Genomic DNA, 21362 nt, shown 5'->3' on the forward strand with positions numbered 1-21362 from the left:
CAAGGAAGCTTCCGAGCTTTACTGAAAACAAGGCCCTTGCCAGTCACAGATGATTAAGGAAAGGACCACACCAGCCCTTAAATGACCCCAGTGTTTTTTCCCCAGTGTTCCCAAGACTCCAGCATGGGGACCTCTACAGGGTGCTTCACATAGGCATCTCCACAAGTGCAGCCCCATGAGAACAAGTGGCCTTGCAGCACGGGATTCCCTGGGCTTAAATTCAGGGGGAGGGGGGGAGAAGGGTGGGGGTAGGGTGGAGAAAGTGCTGAGCACTCCCCACTCACTATAAAGGCTCTTGAGCAGCCAGGCTTGTGAGAAGCCCCTGGTATTTACTGAGCTCAGAGGAGTGGCCAATATCCAAGAGGGCAGAGGGCAGATGAATGACTGAATTAGGTGCTGCCTGGATACCCCTAAAGCTCAGCATAACTCCAAGGCTGCAGGGGTGAAGAGGGACAATGGTCTGCACTACACTTGAGGTCACCTCTACTATGATTAGCTATAGAAATCTTGAAAAAAAAAAAGCCTCCACCCAAATCACATATGCAAAGGCTCCATTATATAGTTGAGAGAGCACTCAATGTTGAGCCTTTGAGTAGCTGGGAACCCAGCACAAATGGCTGACTATATCTTGAGCAATATGCCCACAGCCCATTGAAAACAGGACAAAACTGGGCATTCAGGATCCGTCATGATTTACTGAAAGTGGTATTGTCTGTGCTTCTGCAAGGCACCAGCAGGGGTGGGATGGGGGCGCTCCTCATGATGGCAGGGTCACTCCTGTGTCTCCTGCTCCCTGGGACTTTTCAACTCCCCTGGCCAGTATTCACTCTTCTTAGTTTCCTCCTTTGAAGTTAGAGAATACAGCCTCATCGATCACTGACACGTTTGGGTTTCAAAAGGACTGGGAGTGAATTCACTTTCCCCTCTAACAGCGAGAAAGACTCTGCTGGGAAAAGTGAGTGAGGAGGAGGTAAAGAGGGAGGGGAGCAGGCCAAGACCAAAGGCTGCTGGTGTGCTGGTCCCACAGTAAACAACTGGGCTCACTGCAGGGGTGGGGTATTCTTGTAGAGAGGGTCCTGCCTTGCTCCTCTCCTAAGTACCTGGGCAGCTCACAGTGGCCTCATCTAGATTTTGCATTGCTGCTAGTCTTGCTAGTCTCGCAGGGAAGGGAAGTACAGAGACTTCAGGAATGATGACCTTCCACATCTTTCACTGAAACACGAACAGAAATAAAAATGGTCCAGAAAGCTTTCATGTCCCTATCAGCTGACAGATGTCTGCTTGTCCTCGCTGGGCAGATGGCTTCTCCTGGTAGCACCACATACCCCTCTGTGCAGGTAAAACTAATGAGTATCCTGATGACCCCTCCTCTTCAGGCTCTGACCTGTTTCTTCCTGTCGGCTATGGTCTGATGTCTGATGACCTCTGCAACTTTCTAAGTGCCTGTGTGATGTCTTATCTTGAGTCTTTCCAGTTGGGTCTCTACAGAGCTGCCAGATATGGGGCTCTGAAACCAAAGTCCCACTCGGTCCCTCCTGTGGGTAACAGCTTCCACAATGAAATCCAGAATGTCTAATGCCTGGGGACAGCCCAATGAGGTCCTCAATATCAGCCTGGTTATACCTCCCCTGTGACATGGCCACAGCAGAGGCTGGCACATTTTAGAACACAGCAAGCTGCTGCACTGATCTGCCCAGCTCTGTCCAGAGAAGCCATTCCCAAACTGTTCTCTCTCACTGGCCCTCCCTGACTGGACTGCAATCTTTTGCCTGCCCTGTTAATATTCCAGCATGCTCACACTCTAACCTATGACTTCCTCAAGGCAGGCTGGGTCTTGTCTGGTGAGCAGTGACTGACCCTGAGTTATCAGAGCCTTCTGAATGCTTTTGTTGCAGTGTGCTTTCCCATGGATGAAGATGGCAGGCCTCTACTTAGATTGGCTGAGGGTGGTCATTTCACAGATTTCTATCAAACATTAGCTGCACATCCTTTCCAGGCAAGCAGTCTTTGGCCTCTCACCCACAGCAGGCTTTCTTCCCACCACATTGCACTCCAGCTGTTCAGAGAAAAACCCAATTCCAATGGCAGTTGTAACTCACAAGCTGCCTTGTTGACTGTAATTTTTAAAGCCTCTCAGTTATGAGATTAAAGCATGATTGAGTGAGTCACTGGCATGGGCGTTTGCATGTAATCGACCAAGTCTTGCCTGGCACCACTCACCATTCCGCTCTGTGATAGTCAGGAGGATTTATCTAGAAAGTTGAGAAGTTTTTCTCCTACCGTCCTGCTCCCTGTTTCAAAAGATACAATCTTCAGTGTTGTGCCAAGTCTTAAGCCAGAGATCTGCTTACAAGCCACTCCAGAGGTAACCTATGAAGTACACACTTCTTTGCAGATGGCTCCTGGAGGGTACTGTGCCTGGCAAGACTCCCAGGTCTGACTCTACCCAAATCTGCTCAGGTGTGTCCAGCTCTACTGCTGGAACTGTTTTCCAAAAGAAACTTCTGGGTCCGGAAATGTGTTTATAAAGGAAGACAGAAAGTAGAAATAAATCCCAAAGTTATAAAACTTACAGAAGAAAATCTGTGATTCTAGGGTAGTCAAAGATTTCTCATGCCAGGAGTTAGAGGTACAAGGAAGGCTATAATCCCAGCACTTGGGAAGCTGAGGCAGGAGGATCTTGAGTTCAAGGCTTGCCTGGGCTATGTAGTAAAACTGTTAGAAACAAAATGAACAAAACACGTTCTTAGATATGATAACACAAGGACAAAAATTGATATATTGGACTGCTTCAAATTAAAACTTCTTTTCAAAAGAAGATGAAAAAGAAAAAAAAAAGAGCCAGAAAGAATACGATAGGAGAATGGAAGAACAGTCCGATTATCTGCAGTATCATGTCTGGTAGAGGCTCTACTTAAAATATCAAAAGAACCCTCAAAACTTAGTACTTGGAAACCAAATAACTCAATTAAGAAATGGGCAAAAAATGGCTAGGGAGATAGCCTAGTTGGTCCATGTTGCCATGCAAGCATGAGAATCTAAGGTTGATCCCCAGAACCCACATTAAAGGTCAGGCATGGTGGCATATGCTTGTAATCCCAGTGCCAGAGAGGTGGAGACAGAAAGAACCTTAGGGCTTACTGGCCAGCTAGTCTGGCCAAATTGGTGACTCTAGGTCCCAGTGAGAGATCCTGTTTCAACAAACAAGGTAGAGGGCACCCAGAGAATGACACCTTAAGTTGATCTTTGTGTCCCGTCCCCCTGTCGTGCCCCCCCCCCCCTGCATGTGTTTATTCATGGCTTACTAGGGGATAAGGGTAAGTGGATAAGGTCTGGCTACCAAGGCGCACACAGACAGTTTATCTGGCGATGCGTCTATTCTATATTTTGATCATGGTAGTGGCCATATGACTGTGTGTGTGGAGCTTGTGGACTGATACACTAAAAATGCTGTATTTTATTGTATAAATTCTACCTTCATAGAGAAAAAATGATTATAGTTGATCATGGCAGGGATCTGTGCTGATGGTGTTGGGGGTCCCAATGATGGTATGCAGAATTTGGTTTCCACAGACCTGGCAGAGAGGCCTTAGAGTTGATGGAGCCACAGAAGGAAAAAAAAAAAGGCAGCTCAAACAATGAAACATCACGTCTAAGGTTCCTAACATTAACAAAGATTAAAACAAAAAAAGCCACAAACTGAATTTGCTGAGAAGAGTAATAGCGTAGCATTGTTCCCTCATGGGGCAAACCTCACTTAGTTCAACCTTTCTAGAAAACACTCAAAAACCTAAGGCTCTAACATGTATAGTATAAAGTGTTATTACTAGGTGATGCGTAGCCAATGGGTACTTTTCCTTGTTAATTTTAAAATGTTTATAATGTAAACATATATTAATTTTACAATAAAATAATCAAAGTTAATTTTAAGAACCAACACAGAAAAATTAATTTTCTTCAACCTAGTAATTTAAAGAATGTGCCTGTATTTCTAAGTGATTTTTAAACTTTATGTGTCAGGGTATTAATTACAGTGTAATTTATAGCCACAAAAACTATAGGAGTCAACTCGACTGTAGCAGCACCAGCAAGTGTTCTGCACGTGGATCAGTTTGTACAATGAGGACTTTGCAGCTCAGACTTGAGTGACTTGGAAAGTGATATGCAAAGTACCTGCTTCCTTTCCTTGCTCACAATCTTGCTCCTCATCAAAAGGGAGAAAACATTTAGGTCTGGTGTATGATTCTAGTAATTCTCATAAGCTACTCTAAGATAAACAAATCGAGAAAAACGATAGTTAAACATGGTTCCAACAAGCTCAAGCAAATCAATATAAAAAACCGCTTTAGGGCTACAGAGATGGCTCGGAGGACAAATGCACCTGTGCCAAGTCTGACAACTTTCGCTCTGTCCCTGGGACCCACATGGTGGAAGGAGGGGACAGATTCCTGCCAGGTGTCCTCTGACCTTCACTTGTGTGCTGAGATGTACATGCCCCACTCCTGACAAATAAACCGAAATGTAATCAAAAACCTACTTCATATTGTCACATGGTATATTTCCTTTGTCTTGGGGTTAGAATGTTTTTGCTTGTACAATAATGGTGGTTTTTTTTTTTTGTTTTGTTTTGCTTTGTTTTGTTTTTTTTAAAGCTAGGGTTTGAACTTCCGAGTCTCCTGCTTCCACCCTCTGAGTGGTGGGATTTCAGGTATGTGTGGCCACTACCCAGTTTATGGTGTGCAGCAGACTGAACCAGGGTCTCATGTTGGGTAAGCACCTAACTGCTAAGCTACACCCTAGCCTGGTAATTGACTTTTTAAAGAAAAATGCCCTTGCTTGGTAAAACAGAGCACCAGCAAACCTATATCTTGACCTCCAGACTTTCTGTCACTGGTCCATGATGCTCACAGGTTCTTGAGTGACAAGGCAGCATCTGCAGGAACTCAGTGTGGCAAGAGTTTAGGACAGACTATGAACAGAAGAGAAGGGCTCTGGCTTAGGAAACAAGGGTCCACAGAACACTGAAGAGTGAGAACTGAAGTCAGCTGGGCCAGTCCCAAGCAGCAGTCATGGTTGAAATCTAAGATCAGCTGCAAGGGTTCCCTCTCTCCAATGCAGGTCTCACCAACGTCAAAGAATTCCATGTTTCTTATGTAGCCATTTGGCTCACATTCAATTGACGTGAGTGTGACATTGGGGCAGGGCAAGAATATGCAGGATGTCCTGTGAATAAAAAGAGTCCCAGGGTTTCTTTCCCAACTCTGAATACAACTACCCAAAAGGCAAGGTCCCAGAAGGGCCAGATTCCACTCCATCTGTCAAGGCCACTAAGATAAAGTCTCATCTCTGTGGAAATGAGGCTCTGGCCATGCCCTGTTCACATCACAGAAGTTCTTACGTCACTTCTGGTTGGCATGAGAGCCAGCAACTTCTGTTTGAGTCACCTGGGTTTTATTCTAAATTTTCTTCCTTTCTTAAAAAGCCCCAGGACCAACAAAAAACCTTTACCCAATGGCAGCCATTTCCATTCTGAGCAAAGCGTGGCTCCTCTCAGGATCCTGCAGAAACTGGAGGCTGCCATTCCTATCCAACTTGTTCCCTCCCCACCCCAGGGCTGAGAGCAGCAGCTGGTAGTAGCTCTTCCAGAATCTTCTGGGGGCAGGTATGGATCTGGTACCTTTTGTCTTTCCAGGCAGCATCTGCAGGAACTCAGTGTGGCAAGAGTTTAGGACAGACTATGAACAGAACAGAAGGGCTCTGGCTTAGGAAACAAGGGTCCACAGAACACTGAAGAGTGAGAACTGAAGTCAGCTGGGCCAGTCCCAAGCAGCAGTCATGGTTGAAATCTAAGCAGCTCCCTTCTCTGGTGGAACCTTGGGAGGTCCCTGCCTTCCTGGAGAGTCCTTTCTGACACCACCAGCAGGGACATACCAATCTGAAAGGGAACCCCCAAACACTCTTGACACCTCTGAAGCACTGGCAGCCTCAAGGGTACTGAAGCTTTCCAACACCTCAGACCTGTCAAGGCAGCTCCACCTGAGAAAGTCCTCACTACATCTTGTTCTACATGCTGGATGTCCTGTCAAAGAATCAAATGTTCACATAGGGGAGGGTAACTCTGATTCACACTGTATAGTAACTCTCTTATGCAAGCACACCTCTGCTCTACGGCCTTGGTTTCCATTCTCCCTACCCGGAACAAATGGCTTGTTAAAAAGCAGCACTGTTCAGAGACTGGGGATACAACATCATGTGGGGATGAACATCATGTGGTCTTTGCCCTCTAGGAACTCAAGTCTTAGGGGAGGAGACAAGGGTATAGATGGAAGACGACAAGCAATTGGACAATGAAGCAAAGACAGGTATGAAATGCTAGGGCCCCTAAGGGAGAGGACTGGCTGGGCCAGCCCCACCTGGAACCAGCAGAGGATTTTGGTCTTTAGGTTCTGCAGGTCCAGAGAGAGGTGAACCCAGAGGCTATAGCAGCAGACATGAAGTAATGTTTCTTTTCTTTTTTTTTTTTCCGCCTGGAAGAAATGAGGCTGGACACTGGCATGTAGAAGGAACCAGAAGGCAAGCAAAAGCGTCTAGAGGTGGGCTAGGAGCCAAGCTTGCTTTCTAGAGTTACTTAGAAAGCAGACCTCAGTGTTCTGCTGAGCAAGTGCAGAAGTTCCGGCTTCAGGCCTTCCTACACCCTGCCTGGGAAGGACACCAGCGGCCAAGGTAATACCAGGGGTGGAGAGCGGGGAAGTGTCCCAAGAGCTCCAGCTGACAGAGGGCATGGCTCCATCTCTGGCTACGTTTTGCCTCCTTTCATCTAAACTGTCCCAGGGGTAGATTGAGACATTTTCATCTCAGTAGTGTCCAGTCACTACTGACTCAGAGCTCAGAGGAGGAAGAACTGCCTTCGGTTCTTCATCACGCCCATCAGTGGGCACAGCTTTACTGATCAGGTTGCCTTCCCCTTTAATCCATCAATCCCCATCAGGCTTGAGAGCCCCTCAGCCCTCTTTGCTTTTGTCACAGTGTTTCTGCTAAGTCCACCTGCTCTCCTCTACTTCATGTGCAGTCTTAGGGTAGAAAGTCTATTTTTCATTGCCTACAGCTCCTTCCCAGAGTTATGAACAATATTCCTGCCATTAGAGAGAGAACACAAAGGCATCCTATGCATCCAGCAAGGGCCGGTGGTCATGTGTGAGTCTGCACTCATAACAACTTCCAAGGTAAACAGGATTTGCTGAAGTTTTGTGAAGTGTGGGAAATAACTGTGCCGTGCCACAGGAAGACTGAGTGTGGGGAGAGTGAGGGTGGTAATAACAAGCTGCCCGAGGAGTTTACCTGACAAGGAAGGATGTGCACCAGTTTTTATACACCAGTTAACAAGCCACAGACAGTGATCAGCTGGAATTAGTTATATAACTAGGTCAAGTTTCAAGGTTGTTTCCTGCCTATGCCTTGGGATGCAGAAATAAGACTGTTTTCTGTAATTCCATATGAAATTAATGTACAGTAACTAAACTGATCTGTTACTCTCAAAGGAAAGGTTCCCAGACTCCATCCTTGGATGCTGTGTATCCCTATGTGGTGGAGGGTGCAGCTCCCCACTCTGCCTACCATCGATAAGAGTTCAGGTGCTGAGCGGCATAGAGCGCTGGATCTACAAATGAAAATGGAACATTTCAATGAAAAGTGTGCTTTTATGAATGTTAGGAAAGTAGTAAATAGGAAAGTAGAAAATCAGCAAGTTGCTACATGTCTGAGAGCAGCCACAGCTGTCAACAGTTAATGGAAACCCTGAACGCAGCGGAAGCCACTGAAGCACCCGTCACCACCCTAAGAGACAGTTGTTCTTTTGAGTGGGAGATCAGAGATAATGGAGTGATTTTCTTTAGTCTAATTGTTGGCTCTCTAAGGAGCCAATAATCACAAGTGATTATTCACATCAGGTCAACCCAAATGACTCCTGTGGACTATTACAGACAGGAAGCAAAAGACACAAAGAAACCCAAGTTCCAGATGCTGCCCTCTGAAGGCCAGAAGAAGACAGAAGCTCTCGGTACACTGCCCAGGGCGTGTTGAGTTTCTTCCAGATTCTAAGGGTGAGCACTTGAGTTTGGGGCAGGAGTCACTCCCTAGTCTCAAGTTCAGCAAGCACTTCCAACCACCCTCCATCCCTGCACTCTGGGTGGAGCTCTGTCCAAGCACTTCTTACTGTCTAGTGGTTTGCTGCCTCCCTCCCCATACCTGTAACTTCTCATTCCTCATCTTACACTGCCAGCACCTACAACATACTAGGCTCTCCCAAACAGATCTCTGAAGCTATGCTGAATGAAGAACTCCCTGAATGAAACAAACAAACAACAACAATAAAAACCCCAAATCAAAGAACCTGGGCCATGGCCTATCTTGTGTTTTAGTATGACACTAAGTCTAAAGGACACCAGGAGGATGTGCCCATCCTTCTCACCTGCATACAACGTCATCCTGAACAGCACTGAACAGCAGCCAGCAGGGATGCAGCTACAGTGGGGAGAAGGAACGCACCGCTGCATTTAGTGCTGCAGGCAGGTGCAGGGAGAGAAGCTACCTAGCTTCCTCACTGCCTGTTTTTCCTGGGGAGGTCCCCACTTTCAGAGGGCCAGGAGAGGGGAGGGGAGGGGAGGGGAGGGGAGGGGAGGGAGAGGAGTGGAGGGAGGGGAGTGGAGGGAGGGCCGCCCTGACCCTGAGGACCCTGCAGAGGAGAAAGGAGAGTGCTGCTTGTGTGGCGGCTGCACACTGCCTGGAGAGAGCAGAGAACTGGTGCTAAAAGGAGTCAGCCACTCTCACTTTCAGCCTCCAACTGGACCCACTAAGCGTGGTACTAATCCAAAGAATAATTTACTTAATTGCATGGAACCATCCTGAGAACTCACTTAGCCCAACTGTTCTCCATTACCTAGCCTGGCTTCCTGGGGAAGGGGTAATGAGCTGCTAAAGGCTCGCTGAGTAATAGGGCTGAAAAGCTTGCTGGTCAGTTAAGCAGGGGTCAGTGATGTGTGGACCACAGGCAAACCTGCTTTGTGTGGGCCAGGAGCTAAGGGTTTTTTACATTTTTAAATGGTTGAAAAATAGTCAAATGAAGAATATTATTTTGTAGCCCATGACAATGATATGAAATCCAAATCTCAGTGACCTTCAAATTTTACTGCATGTCAACTACCTTCATTCATTTGGAACACTTGGCACTTTCACACTACCAGGCAGGGCTTAGTTACAGAGTCAGACCATATGGACCAGCAGCTCATGTCATTTACTATCTGGCCCTTCCTGGGAAAACCTGCCAATGCTGATTGAAAGGCTAGGCTAGGTTAGAGTCAAGCATAACAGCATTCCACAGCTTGAGTCCCAGGGTAGTCAAAAGTGACTGACTTCCATTAGTAAGGCTACCTTTATAAAGAAACTGTGTGGAACTTGGGCCTCAAAACTGTCAAGTAGGCTTCATGGATGACAGAGCTGAGAACTTAGTAAAGGCTCCTTTACCCCCGTTTCCTTCACTTGATTTCCAAGACTCTCTGGATTCAGAGAGTCACAGTTCTAGCTGCCTGCTGGAGGACCCTGGCTGACCTCTGCAAGCCTCTGGCTTGTTCCTCATAGAAGCCTTAACCCTGCTGAAGAGAACGAGGTGAGGAGAGCTTCAGAAAGCAGTGGTGGGGTTTCTGGCCATCAGCCAGTACTTCAAAGATGTCTTAGTCCTGGGGACCCATCTGATACCACACTACCTTCCCACCATACCCTTTCTGAGGGCAATAGCTAAGCTAGAAGCCCAAAGGGGACACAGGGTCTTATGTGCACCAAGCCAGGCAGTTCTGCTGAGGGCAGGCCTTGTGCAAGTCAGAGACAGAAGCCCCCTGACAGCACCCATTGCATCACACTCAGGGTGTGGATATTAGAAACCACTGTGATTTCTTTCATTTCACACATATAGAAGTCTTGGCCCCATGACTGAAGCCCCCCTTTTAGGATGCAGGAGAGACGTATACTGTTAAAAAAAAATAATTAAAATAAAGCAGTCATCTGTATCAAGTCCTTGAATTATACTGGCAGCAGAAAATGTGGATTTGGAGACAAGCCACTCAGAAGGTCATTATTCAACTCAGCTGACCAAAAATCACAAGGTGGTCTTGGAGGCCTGTGTCACTTTTGGGGCAATGAAACAAAGGAGAATCACCTCTTGGAAGAGAACTTTGTTAAAATCAGGGGCCAGCTCTAGGTGAGCGCCATCGAGAGAGTTATTCTGCCTCAAAGCAGCATTCTATACTGTTTCCCAGTACAGGCTAGCATACCAAGCTCAGGGAACAAGCCTGTCAGCTGCTGCCCCAGGGGCCTGGAGCCAGGCAGCCAGGCTGGGACTGAAGCTCACTATCTCAGATAGGACCAGCAGCTGAGGCCTAAGTCGCTGACTGCAAACATCCCATGGTCAAGCTGCTCTGCCTTTCTGCACTTACCAAGCCTATGTCCCTGGAACACACTAGTACCTCATCCTCCACCCTGGCTCACTCTCAGGGTCATCAAACACACTGATTTCTTGAAAGACAAAGCTGAAACTGATCTCTAATTGCTGCTGACATAAAAGGATGTGCTTTTTTAGGACTGCCACTCAAAACATGGACACAGAGAACGATGGCAGACAAAGCTTCAGAGGACTCCAAATAGCAGGCCTCTGAAAAGGCACCAAAGGAAAACGGGCTTGTGAGGGTGACGACGGCACTAGGAACAGGAACAAATGCAGTGGCTTCTGGAAAAGGCCATTTGGCTGATTTATAAATGGTCTCACCAGTGTCCTTGGCTGCAAAGATGGATGTCTCCATCTAATGTGGGGGTCTACAGACTTGTTTTCTGGGGAACTAAGGAATCAACTCCAAGGATACAAATTCATTATTTTCAAACCTTAATTAACTGGAACCTAATTAGGTTTGGAGGGTGTTCTCCCCCTCACTTTAAAGGCGAACTTTGTTCTCTCGTGCCAGCATGGTGTAATAAACGGAGCAGAACCAAACAAAGAGCTGCTTGCAAGTTTGGCACTAAGCAACTCATTTACCTGTGGGGACATCGGCCTTCTAATTTATGAGTTAAGAGAGCCACTGAGATACAGATATCTAAAGTCTCTTAAGCAATAAAATTCTGATTCTCAGACATGCCAACAGCTCATCCTCCATCAATAACCTGTGGTCATGCCCCTGATGGCCACACCTCTTTGAATGGGAGGGAGCTGAGGTTGTCTTTGTTTCTTCCTCAGTTCACAGTTGACATTTAGTCCAGTTGAACTTGTTACAGAAACCTGATGGGGAAACATCTCACAATGGTACTTCAGAAGCCCTCTCATTTGCTGGGCTTTGAGTAACAGTTGTCTGTCACTATAAAAGTCAAGTAAAGAAGGGAATTATGCAGAAGAGGCACACAAGATATACAACTAACATTTTGTCTAATAAGGTAATTTACATAAATGTACATTTCTTTACCATTTTTGAAAAGAGTAAGGCTTTAAAAAACAAAAGCTGGGCCGGGCAGTGGTGGCGCACGCCTTTAATCCCAGCACTCGGGAGGCAGAGCCAGGCGGATCTCTGTGAGTTCGAGGCCAGCCTGGGCTACCAAGTGAGTTCCAGGAAAGGCGAAAAGCTACACAGAGAAACCCTGTCTCGAAAAACCAAAAAAAAAAAAAAAAAAAAAAACAAAAAAAAAAAACAAAAGCTGGTACCTGGTATGGTGGTTCACACCTGTAATCCCACCACTTGGAAAGTGAGGCAGGAGGCTAGCCATGAGTTCAAGTAAGTCCAGCTTGAGCTACAGAGTGAGAGAAAACTAAACTTATTCCTTTCATTTCCTTCCTCTCTCTCCTCCCCTTTCTTCCTTCTTTTGCTACAAGGTCTTGACATTCATCTCATGTGGCCCTGAATTCTCACTCCTCCTGTTTCAGCCTCCAGAGTGCTGGGATTACAGGTGCCAACACCATAGATTTCTACCGTCTTCTTCGAGGAAACCAAGCCCAGTTCATTGGCTGCAGACCTCCCTAAGCCCCACAATTCATTTGTAAAGTAATTTGAGTCCAGATGTCTCCCAAGGTTTAGGATTTCTCAGCTGGCTATACAGCTGTCTTACCTAAAGAAGAGAAATTTTGAAGGTCTTTCCAAAACATTTGTGTTTACAAAACAAACAGCTTTCTTTTTTAAAAATTTTTTAATGATTTATTTATTATTATTTTGTGTGCATTAGAGTTTTGCCTGCATATATGTCTGTGTGAGGGTGTCCCTCATACAGACAGTTGTGAGCTGCCATGTGGGTGCTGGGAATTGAACCCAGGTCCTCTGGAAGAGCAGCCAGTGCTCTTAACCACTGAGCCATCTCTCCAGCCCCAATAAATGACTTTCTTTTGAAACTTGTATTTGATCAGTCTGTGTAATATTTAGTCAAAGCATAAGTACAGTAGCCTGTGCAACTGGCATACTCAGGTCTGGGGGCACACATATCTAATTCTCCAGTAGATCAGAGAGAGAAGAGAAGACCAGGAAGCCTGTGCATCATGTTGTGGGCACCACGACCACTTCCTGCAGAAGGAAGGGTGAGTGAGCGCTGGTGAGATGCTGAGGGGAATTCAGGCAGTTATGAAGGCGGGTGGCAAGGCTAGACAGCTAGGGAGGCAGGTCAGAGCTGGAGGCGCAGGCTCGGCATCACTGGTAGCGTCAGGGCAGGACTGCTGACGGAGATGACAGGGAAGTGGGCTCCATCCTCAGAGCACCAACGCAAAGTAGGGAGCAGAGGAAGGAGCCTCCGTGGGGACAACCGGAGACATAAAGAGACCCACAGGCTTCATAGAGGAAATCAGGGAGTGCTCCTTCTGGTTCTGTTTTTTTTTTTTTTTTTTTTGACTAGTTTAAGTCAGACTGGCTGAAGATCTCCTTTGAAAGTCTGGTAAAATTCTGCTGTGAATCCATCTGGCCCTGGACTTTTCTTTTTTAGCTGGAAAGCTTTTTATTACTATTTCAATCTCCTCATTTGTTATGGGTCTGTTTAGGTTGTTGACTTCTTTTTGGTTTAATTTTGGTGGTTTGGCTGAATCTAGAAACTCATCCATTTCTTTTAGATTTTCCAACTTAATGGAGTACAGGTTTTTAAAGTCTTCCCTTATGAAACTCTGAATTTCTTTGGTGTCTGCTGTAATGTTTCCCTGTTCATTTCTGATCCTGTTACTTTGGGTCCTCTTTATTTCTTTGGGCTAGTTAGACCAAGGGTTCTGTCAATCTTGTTTATCATCTCAAAGAACTAGCTCTTAGGTTCACTGATATCATTGGGGGTTTGCATGGAAAGTCTATCTTGTCTCTGGCCCCTTCACATGTCTGTCTGTCTCTCTATCTCTCTCTGCTTATTGGCTGCCATGAAACTCTGCTGGGCCACATGCTTCTCGCATGTCATTCTCTCTCACTGTGAGCCAGAAGCAACAGAGCCAAGTTCCAAGTTCCTCTGAAGCCACGAACCAAAAATAAGTCCTTCCTCCTTGTCTTTCCCAGGCACCTGTCACAGCAATGTCATCTAACAAGTGAGAATTCGGTCCTGGATACAGGCTTTCCAGGTAAGCGCAGCTGGAGTCACAGAGCTACCTACACAGATACCATCTTGCCATGACTCATGTTACCATGGTATGTTGGAGTGGCAGGGAAAACAGGCAGAGAGAAAGAGGCCACCAGGCTGCCTCTCACACTTGCGTGTTGGGCACAAGCCAAACTCAAGATTGCACTAAACAAAAAAGACTTACTGACCTGATCTAAACGGAGTGCACCATCCACAAAGCGCTGCTGGCGAAGTTGCTTTGCAATGCTGTGCAGGTTCAGGACTGCCTGCTGCACCTCCGTACTGCTGTGTTCTGGAGAAATGGGGGGCAGCTCTTCCTCAGGGACCTTCTCAGTTGGATTTTCAATCATGCTCTGGGCATGGTCGTAGCTCAGTTTGGTGCAGGAACGGATGACAGTGCGGCCAAACCACTCCTCAAGGATCTGCAAAGACAGACAGACTGTGCTCAACTGTTCACACATACACTCAATGGAGTACTGACTGTGTGCTCTGACTGGCGTCATAACCAATCACAGACACAGAACCAGACACAGAAGCTGCTCCCTCAGGCAGTTTAGACTCCAGGCCCTGGCAGAATTCAACAGACAACTGAGGTCTATGCACCTTCCCAAGCACAAATAAGGCCACATGGGAAACTTGCACTGAAGGGCCCACGGGAAGTGTTTCTACTAGTTTGGATGAGCAGTCATCAATGTCACAAGCAGGGACAAGAAGACGGGAAGCTAAGACATGACTGATGGGGCTCTGAGGGCTGGCTGCTGGCTTAGAGAAAGCAAGAGGGAAAGCCCAGGAGCTGTCCACACACTTAATTTCTATCAAACACAGCTTCCATTCTGGACAGTTGCAGTGAGCCTCATGATTATTCACCCTCCCTGAACGGAAGAACTGCAACTTTTTAAAAACGACAACACGGGCACCTGGAGAATAGCAGCTATTGTTCATATTTTTATTCACTCAGAGCAAAGACCTTTATAAGGTGTCTGGAATCTGTAACATTAGACTTTAATTTTTTTCAAAAATTCTAAAACTCTACTTTCAGATTATTCCAAGAACTATCCCTAGTGTAAACCACACGGGACTCTATGAGTCCATGTCTTCTACTACGGCAAGCAGGCCTCATGTCTGGCACTCACGAGGCCTGCGTGCTATAGGCAAGGATAACTACAGAGCCAGTCCCAGGGGCTGGCAAGCAGTCTGCAGGCAGATGCAGCTGAAGGCCTCTCTCCAAGGAGCCATCCAGGCCACCCAGGCTTAAGCCCTGAGCATACCCACATTTCCTGAATGGAACCCCAGCCTCCTCTAAAGGGGCAGGGCTGTAACCTCTACATCCTTATGGCCTCAAAGTTTTCCCTGGAGATAGAGCTTCTTTCTTTTCCTTCATTTCCTTCCAAAACTGGTGCCCGCCCCTAACCCTGGCTGTGTGTACATGTATATCAGGCAGCCTGTTTCAGCCTGCTGACAGATGGTGGCAGCTTACACTCTGTGTGACCATTCTCATACTTCCCAGTGAGCTAGATCATGGACTCCTTCCCACACCAGGTCTTGGCATATGGCCTCCTGCGGCCTGTATCCTCTTCTGTAGTAGATGATGCTCAAGTGAAGGTAAGTACCACACAAAGAAAGGGCTATCTGTTGTCACATAAGTCGGAGGAATAAGAACTGCTTTAAAATCTAATGAATGCTCTGAGCACTGTTAAGTATTTATGCCCAAAATTCTGCAGCAAGCCTTTGTACAAAGCTCTTCGATGCCCTTCTTCCGGACTCTACACATCTGTCGCTTGCTTGGTCCCTCTTATTGTTGAGCCCTGACTAGCAGTCATGTGTCTATGCCTGCTGTTCCTCACCTGTCCTTGTGCATGTGCACACTAGCAGTGCACCGTACTATGAGAAGCACCTGTTCTTGTGCACGTGCACACTAGCAGTGCACCGTACTATGAGAATGGGCACCTCTGCCCCGTGGTTTCCTTCTTGGTCAAGACAGACAGCCTTTCTCCACCACCACATGGACACTACCAAACTCCGACCTCAGTGGTGCTTCCTATAGCGCCCTTTCCTGACTCCCCTTCCGCTATTTCATCCCTGAAATTCTGCACCAGCCTTCTCCACAAACATACCAAGGGGAGCCTTTGGGAACCTCTTCCTTCCTCAGCAAGGCTGCCTGGCTTTCCCATGGCTCAGGACCTGTGGGAGGCACAGCTGATATGCACTGAAATAGTTCCTATTCTAGGTGAAGCAGCCTTGAAATTCCCTCTGGGGAAAGCCAATAGAGGGATGTCAGCCAGGGGCAGCTGCCCACAGAGAAACCAGCGAAGACCCGTGTGGAGGAGACCTGGGAGCAGCAGACACACGGGGCAGAAGGCAGGCCTCTCTTGATAGAACACCTCATTAATTTCCAGTCTGAAAACTACTCACATCAACACCTAGTCCATGTCCAGGGCCAGCGGCAGAAGACAAAGGGCTTTTCATGGAAAAGGTGGGGGAAAAAAAAGGAGGAGGAAACACATAGACAAAACCCTTGAGGAGATTAGGTCCTGCCTCCTTTGCATAGCCACAGGATTCAGGCCACCCCTTCTTCATGGAGCACACACCATGGGGCGCCACAGTTCAGAATGTCAGGTCAGTCACAGTGCCAGTACAGACTGCAGGCATGTGGTTGGGAAACACATTGTCTAAGAGGTACCCCCTCCATACCGACATCCTAAAACAGCACAGCGCCGTTGGCCCCAGCCTCAGGCCCACTGCCTTGAGCATCATTTTGACATGTCTCGGGGAGAGGGCGTTCTACAGTCAATTTACAGCTGGGCAAACAGGTAGGATATTCTTAAGAATCACACAAACTCTTAGGTCCATAGCTAAAGATTTGGAATAAAAAATATATGTGTATGTATGTTTATTTTTAGCTAAAAGTCATAACATAGATGATGAAGAAACAAAATATCCCTCAAATACATATTCATTTCTATATTTTATAGATACAGGGGTGTGGAGAAACCTTTAGACATCCTATTCTATTCCATGCAAATGTTTTAAAAAAATTATCCTCTGAAAAATATCAGCACCTCATTAAGATGCCTCTGGTTTAAAAACTATTAATGGAGCTAATTTAAAGCTGTAAATAACTAGATGTGAAATGACTTCTGTACCTCTGGGTTTCCACTAGAGAGCACTTAGTTCAAAAGCCTGCCATGCAGAAACACTTTCCTGACTGGAACCAAGCAGCTGCCTGGAGTGGTGGTGCCTGGGACAGGTAGCTGATTGCCGCTGCTTCTCACAGCCCTGGCAAGGCCATCCTGGCCAGCATGGCCAAAGCACAAGCCAAAGGTGCCAAGAGGAGAGTGTCTGGAAAAGACCGAGGGGAAGCAGAGGCCGTGGACGGCCAAGGGCGGGTGGTGTACGACTGGAAGGAAGGCTGACTCTGTACAGGAAGGTCTGGACCAGCGGGCCCGAACTGTGGGGTGGCTTCAGGGTGAGTGGGGAGGGGGCAGAGGGATGGGGGTGAGGGGGTGCAGAGGTGGGGAGTGCCGGCTCCTTCACAAGACCCTTCCTCAGTTGAGGCCTGCAGTGACTGACTGGGACTCAGATTTTGTCTTCTAACAGGAGAAAGACAGAAGAGTAGAATCAAACTGTCACATGGCTTCCACCCCAGCAGCAGCTCCACTTATCCCACAGACTTGCTCTTGCTGTTGAAGCAAGTGGGGCGGGGACAGGACAGGGCCGCTAGGGACTGCCCCAGAGCCTGGAAGCACATGGCTGCTTCCAGGTCTGCAGACTTTGTGGGGTTCTAGGTCAGTTTGTTTACAGGCTAGAATGTGCACAGACAAGAAGCTGGAGTTAACTATCCAATCTCAGCACTCCTCTGGCTTATCTTCCAGTCCCCAGAGAGATCATTACCTCCTTTCCCATCTTGATCTGTTGGCAGGTATAGGAACTTCTAAACTAAAGACAAGGAAGCAGAGGAAACCAAGTCTTTGTCACATATACATACTAAAGCAGAGTTTCTCAACCTATGAGTCTCGACTCTCTTAGTGAGGGGGTCACATATCAGATTTTCTGCATACCAGATATTTACATTACAGTTCATAACAGTAGCAAATTTACAGTTACAAAATAGCAATGAAATAATTTTATGGTTGGGGGTCACCACAACATGAGAAACTATTAAAGGATCTCAGCATTAGGAAGATTGAGAACCACTGCACTAGGGGGAAATGAAACTCTAGCTGTTCTGGTATGGCTAGGAGACAGAAATTTTGTTCCTGTGACAGTGGGTGAAGGTCTTATTTTGTTTCTTGAAAACGTCTCATTTTGAATTCTGATTTTCATCCCCAAGATTCACAGCAAAATCAGTGTTCACAACTAGGTTCTGCTGTCCCACTGAAGTGACCTTAGGTAAGCCATCTAGTTGGCTGGTGCCTTCAGCAGGAAAGTAGGCATGAGGGACATGGGACATGGCAGTTCCTTCCATCCCTCCCTTGCTGCAGAGGTGCCACTACATGTCTGAAACAAAACAGCGAGGCTCTGCCCCTGGTAATGATTAAGAGGAGAGATTTTAGGAGCTTGCTCTGATTCTCAAAGCCAGTCTGAGAAGCTATTGTCCCTCTGGAGATGCTCAGGCAAGGTATCTCGTAGGGTGCTTGGAAATGAAATGCAACACACAACACCACTTCTAGCAGAAGCCCTAAACTACACGGCACCATGAGCTCGCTGTGGACCATGGGAAGAACACAACAGTTGCTTTTCAAGATTTTCAGTGGTGGTATCTGGCAGGCCAGTGGCAAGGCACGAAAGTCCACAGAGGTCTTTAAGGGAGTAAAGAGAAGGGCTGTGAGGAAGCAGGGCAGGGATGGCTGAGACACTGCTCCACTCTCAGCATGCAACTTCATAGGGCTGGAGAGGCCGCTGAGGATGTATGTGCTTACCTGGGGGCGGGGGTGGGGGGGGGGGAGGCGCGAGCTCACCTTCTAACGAGGCAGCTGAGATAAGAGTAGAAACAGACGTGAAAACCACAGTGAAATGGTTTCTAAGACTCTCTGGGTACAGGGCATTGAACTACAGGGGAGAAGTAAAACTCGGGTGTGGGCAGGGTGTGCAGGGAAACAAAATGGAGTAGAAACGGCCTCAAGTTCAGGGCCAACGACGTCCACCATTGGGGAAGTCTGACAGCGAGCTCATCTAAGCACCTTCCCATGCTCTAATAATCCACCTTTATTCTATCCAAGGGCGGGGAGACGGTGCAGAGACGGTGGTCCTTGTCCTGGGGGAGCTCATCTTCCACACAGGCTGTGAGGCCTTAGCCTACCACTCCCTTTTTAACCAGGCTCCAAAAATGTCACTTCTTCCTCATCTTGTCTGTTTATCTTCCACTCAGCCTACAGATACACTACAATGGCTCTCATCTGCTTATTAAAAAACAAATGAAAAAAAATCCCCAAATGACTTTTACTTTTAAGTTGTAATGTGCCTCCACTGTAGGAAATTTAAAACATACAGGTAGGGAAAAAAGAACAAACAAATCTACCACCAGGAGAGAATGGTTTCTTTTTTGATGGGGATTTAATCTGGGATCTTCAATACCTTGTATGGTATGTGAGCACAACAAATATCGTGCAATATTTACTAAGTGAACAAGTAACTGCTAAGAATGTCATGAGGCTTGGGTTTCAGTATGAGGCCCTGGACTTAATCCTGGAAGAAATGGCATTTTAGCTGGATCACAAGGGATAAGCAGGTTTCTTGATGGCAGAACTGAGAGGAAGGGCCTTCAAGGAAGGGACAGAAGCATGAATAGAGTCTCAGTGTGACAATTCCCTGACAAACTCAATGAACCCCTCAGTAGCAAGACAGAAGATGAGGGCCTGGTGGGGGTTGGGTGACAGATGGTCATGTAAGGAGATGGCTGGTCTCTGTAAGTCATGCTTCAAATATTGGACTGTGGGGGCTAATCAGGATTCACACTCAGCTTCTAATGGGGAAACAGACTAAAAGTTCCCAGATTAAGACAATGTGGGTGGGACTAAGGTTGTCACCATGTGAGAGAAAGAGGGCTGAAGAGAGGCACAGGTGCAAAGGCACAACAGCTTAGACTTGCTCAATGTAGCAGACGGGAAGTGAGCTAGAGATCTAAGGTCTGAGAGCGTGGCCATTAACAGATCCAGAAAACAAGGTGTTTTTTTTTAGGTTGCAATGGGGGTGTTTTTATAGAATGAAGAGCAGGGAAGGACGGGGAAAGGCAGAGAGGATACTGAAGTGGAAGAGGAACACCACCAGCACTGGCTTCATGAAAGCAGAGATTTCCGTGTGGGTGCTGAAGATAGCCATATTTAAAAAAAATGCTGGAGCAGCCTCTGAGAGCAGACCATGTTTGCCTTAGAAAGCAGAATATTGCAACAGCCTGAGGAAGATTGCAAAGCTTTTTCTATTTCAGCACCAAGAGAGACTGGTGGCTATAGAGCAGTGTGGCCTGGTGCTGCTGGCCCCGCACCACCCCTTCTAACCTAATCCTCTATACCAAGAGAAGCCCCCCTGCCCCCAACCTGCAAACTCAGCCTGAGGCTTCAGTCACACAGGCTTTGAACTTGCTCTTCTTCCTTCACCTAGGCTCTTGAAGAGGGGCTATCTTGGTCTCCAGGGCCTTCCATGGCACCCTGACTTCCCATCTGGTCTCAAGCTTAGCTTGAGTGTCTTAGTATCTTGGACTGGCAGTCCTTGGGCCTGGAATGTGGTACTGAACCTTTCATTATGGGCATCTGGACTGTGGATGAGAGATGTCACCACATCCCCAGGTTTACCAACTGGTCTACCTCTCATGTGGTCACTGGGTCTGGAGAGGGTATTTGGGTAACCACAGAATGAAGATTATGGTTAGTAGGCCTTGCCCCACAACCCTGTCCTCAATTCCAACCCTCATACTTCCTATCCGGTGTGGTTTGGAGGGAGGCCCAGCACCCTTGTAGACCTGTGCCTCTCTTACACCTGTCTTCCAGCCCTCATCGAGAAGAAGACCTAGGTTCAATACACTGCTTCCAAAAGAAACCCCAAGGGCAAGTGAGTATTAGAGTTTACATTTTTCTAGTGTCCTCCACCATATGACCCCCATATTCTAGCAGGGCATTACACCAGGCAGCTTCAGTTTCTCAGGTCTGCCCCGGGTAGCATAATTCAAACACAGTGTTCTTTTCTTGACTCAAGTTAGGATGCTTCTATGGGCTTTTGTTTTCTATTGAGTTACACATTTTAAAAGTATTTATAAAAATATAGATGTTATTCACATTTAAAAAAGCCTTTAGAAAACAGAAAAAAATTACTCACAGTTTTACTATCCAAATACAACTACTATTGGCATTCTGTTTCACTTCCTTCTGGTCTTTTTCCATTCACTGCCCAAGCTTGCTCCCATGTCCACCAGAATACAGCTGCTGGCACACTGTATTCATAGTTCCCTCTCTGTAGTTCAGATAATGTTTGCCTCTTAGATCTTGAAAAGGAACTTTTTACCAGATAGTTAAAAGCTATAAATACCAAATGTAATGTGTGTAATTTTATTGATCACAATTTGGACCAATCAATTGGAGAGAACCAAGGAAATGTATTAGGGACTAGGTTTGGATGGCATCCTGACACTAGCATTCATCGTTAGGTATGCTGAGGACATTGTGGTTATATAAGAAAATGCAAATTAAAAAAAAGAGAGAAAGAAAGAGAAAAAAGAAAATGCCCATATTTTTAGTCATATATCAAAACACACAGGAGTGAGATGACAT

The 21362-nt window shown here is 46.7% G+C and overlaps 1 protein-coding gene across 5 annotated transcripts in view; it reads right to left on the reverse strand.

The window, feature by feature from the left end:
• The window catches only part of Dis3l2 (DIS3 like 3'-5' exoribonuclease 2), a 330432-nt gene that overhangs the window by 51856 nt on the left and 257214 nt on the right, over nucleotides 1-21362 (reverse strand). For all 5 annotated transcript variants that reach the window (XM_052750513.1, XM_052750515.1, XM_052750512.1 and 2 more), the window contains one exon: nucleotides 13791-14024. In XM_052750513.1, coding sequence (XP_052606473.1) covers nucleotides 13791-14024 — 234 coding nt within the window. The remainder of the gene's footprint in view (nucleotides 1-13790; nucleotides 14025-21362) is intronic.

This window comes from Peromyscus californicus, unplaced genomic scaffold (genome assembly GCF_007827085.1).
Source record: "Peromyscus californicus insignis strain IS unplaced genomic scaffold, ASM782708v3 Scaffold_21__1_contigs__length_65335640, whole genome shotgun sequence".
Lineage (NCBI taxonomy): Eukaryota > Metazoa > Chordata > Mammalia > Rodentia > Cricetidae > Peromyscus > Peromyscus californicus.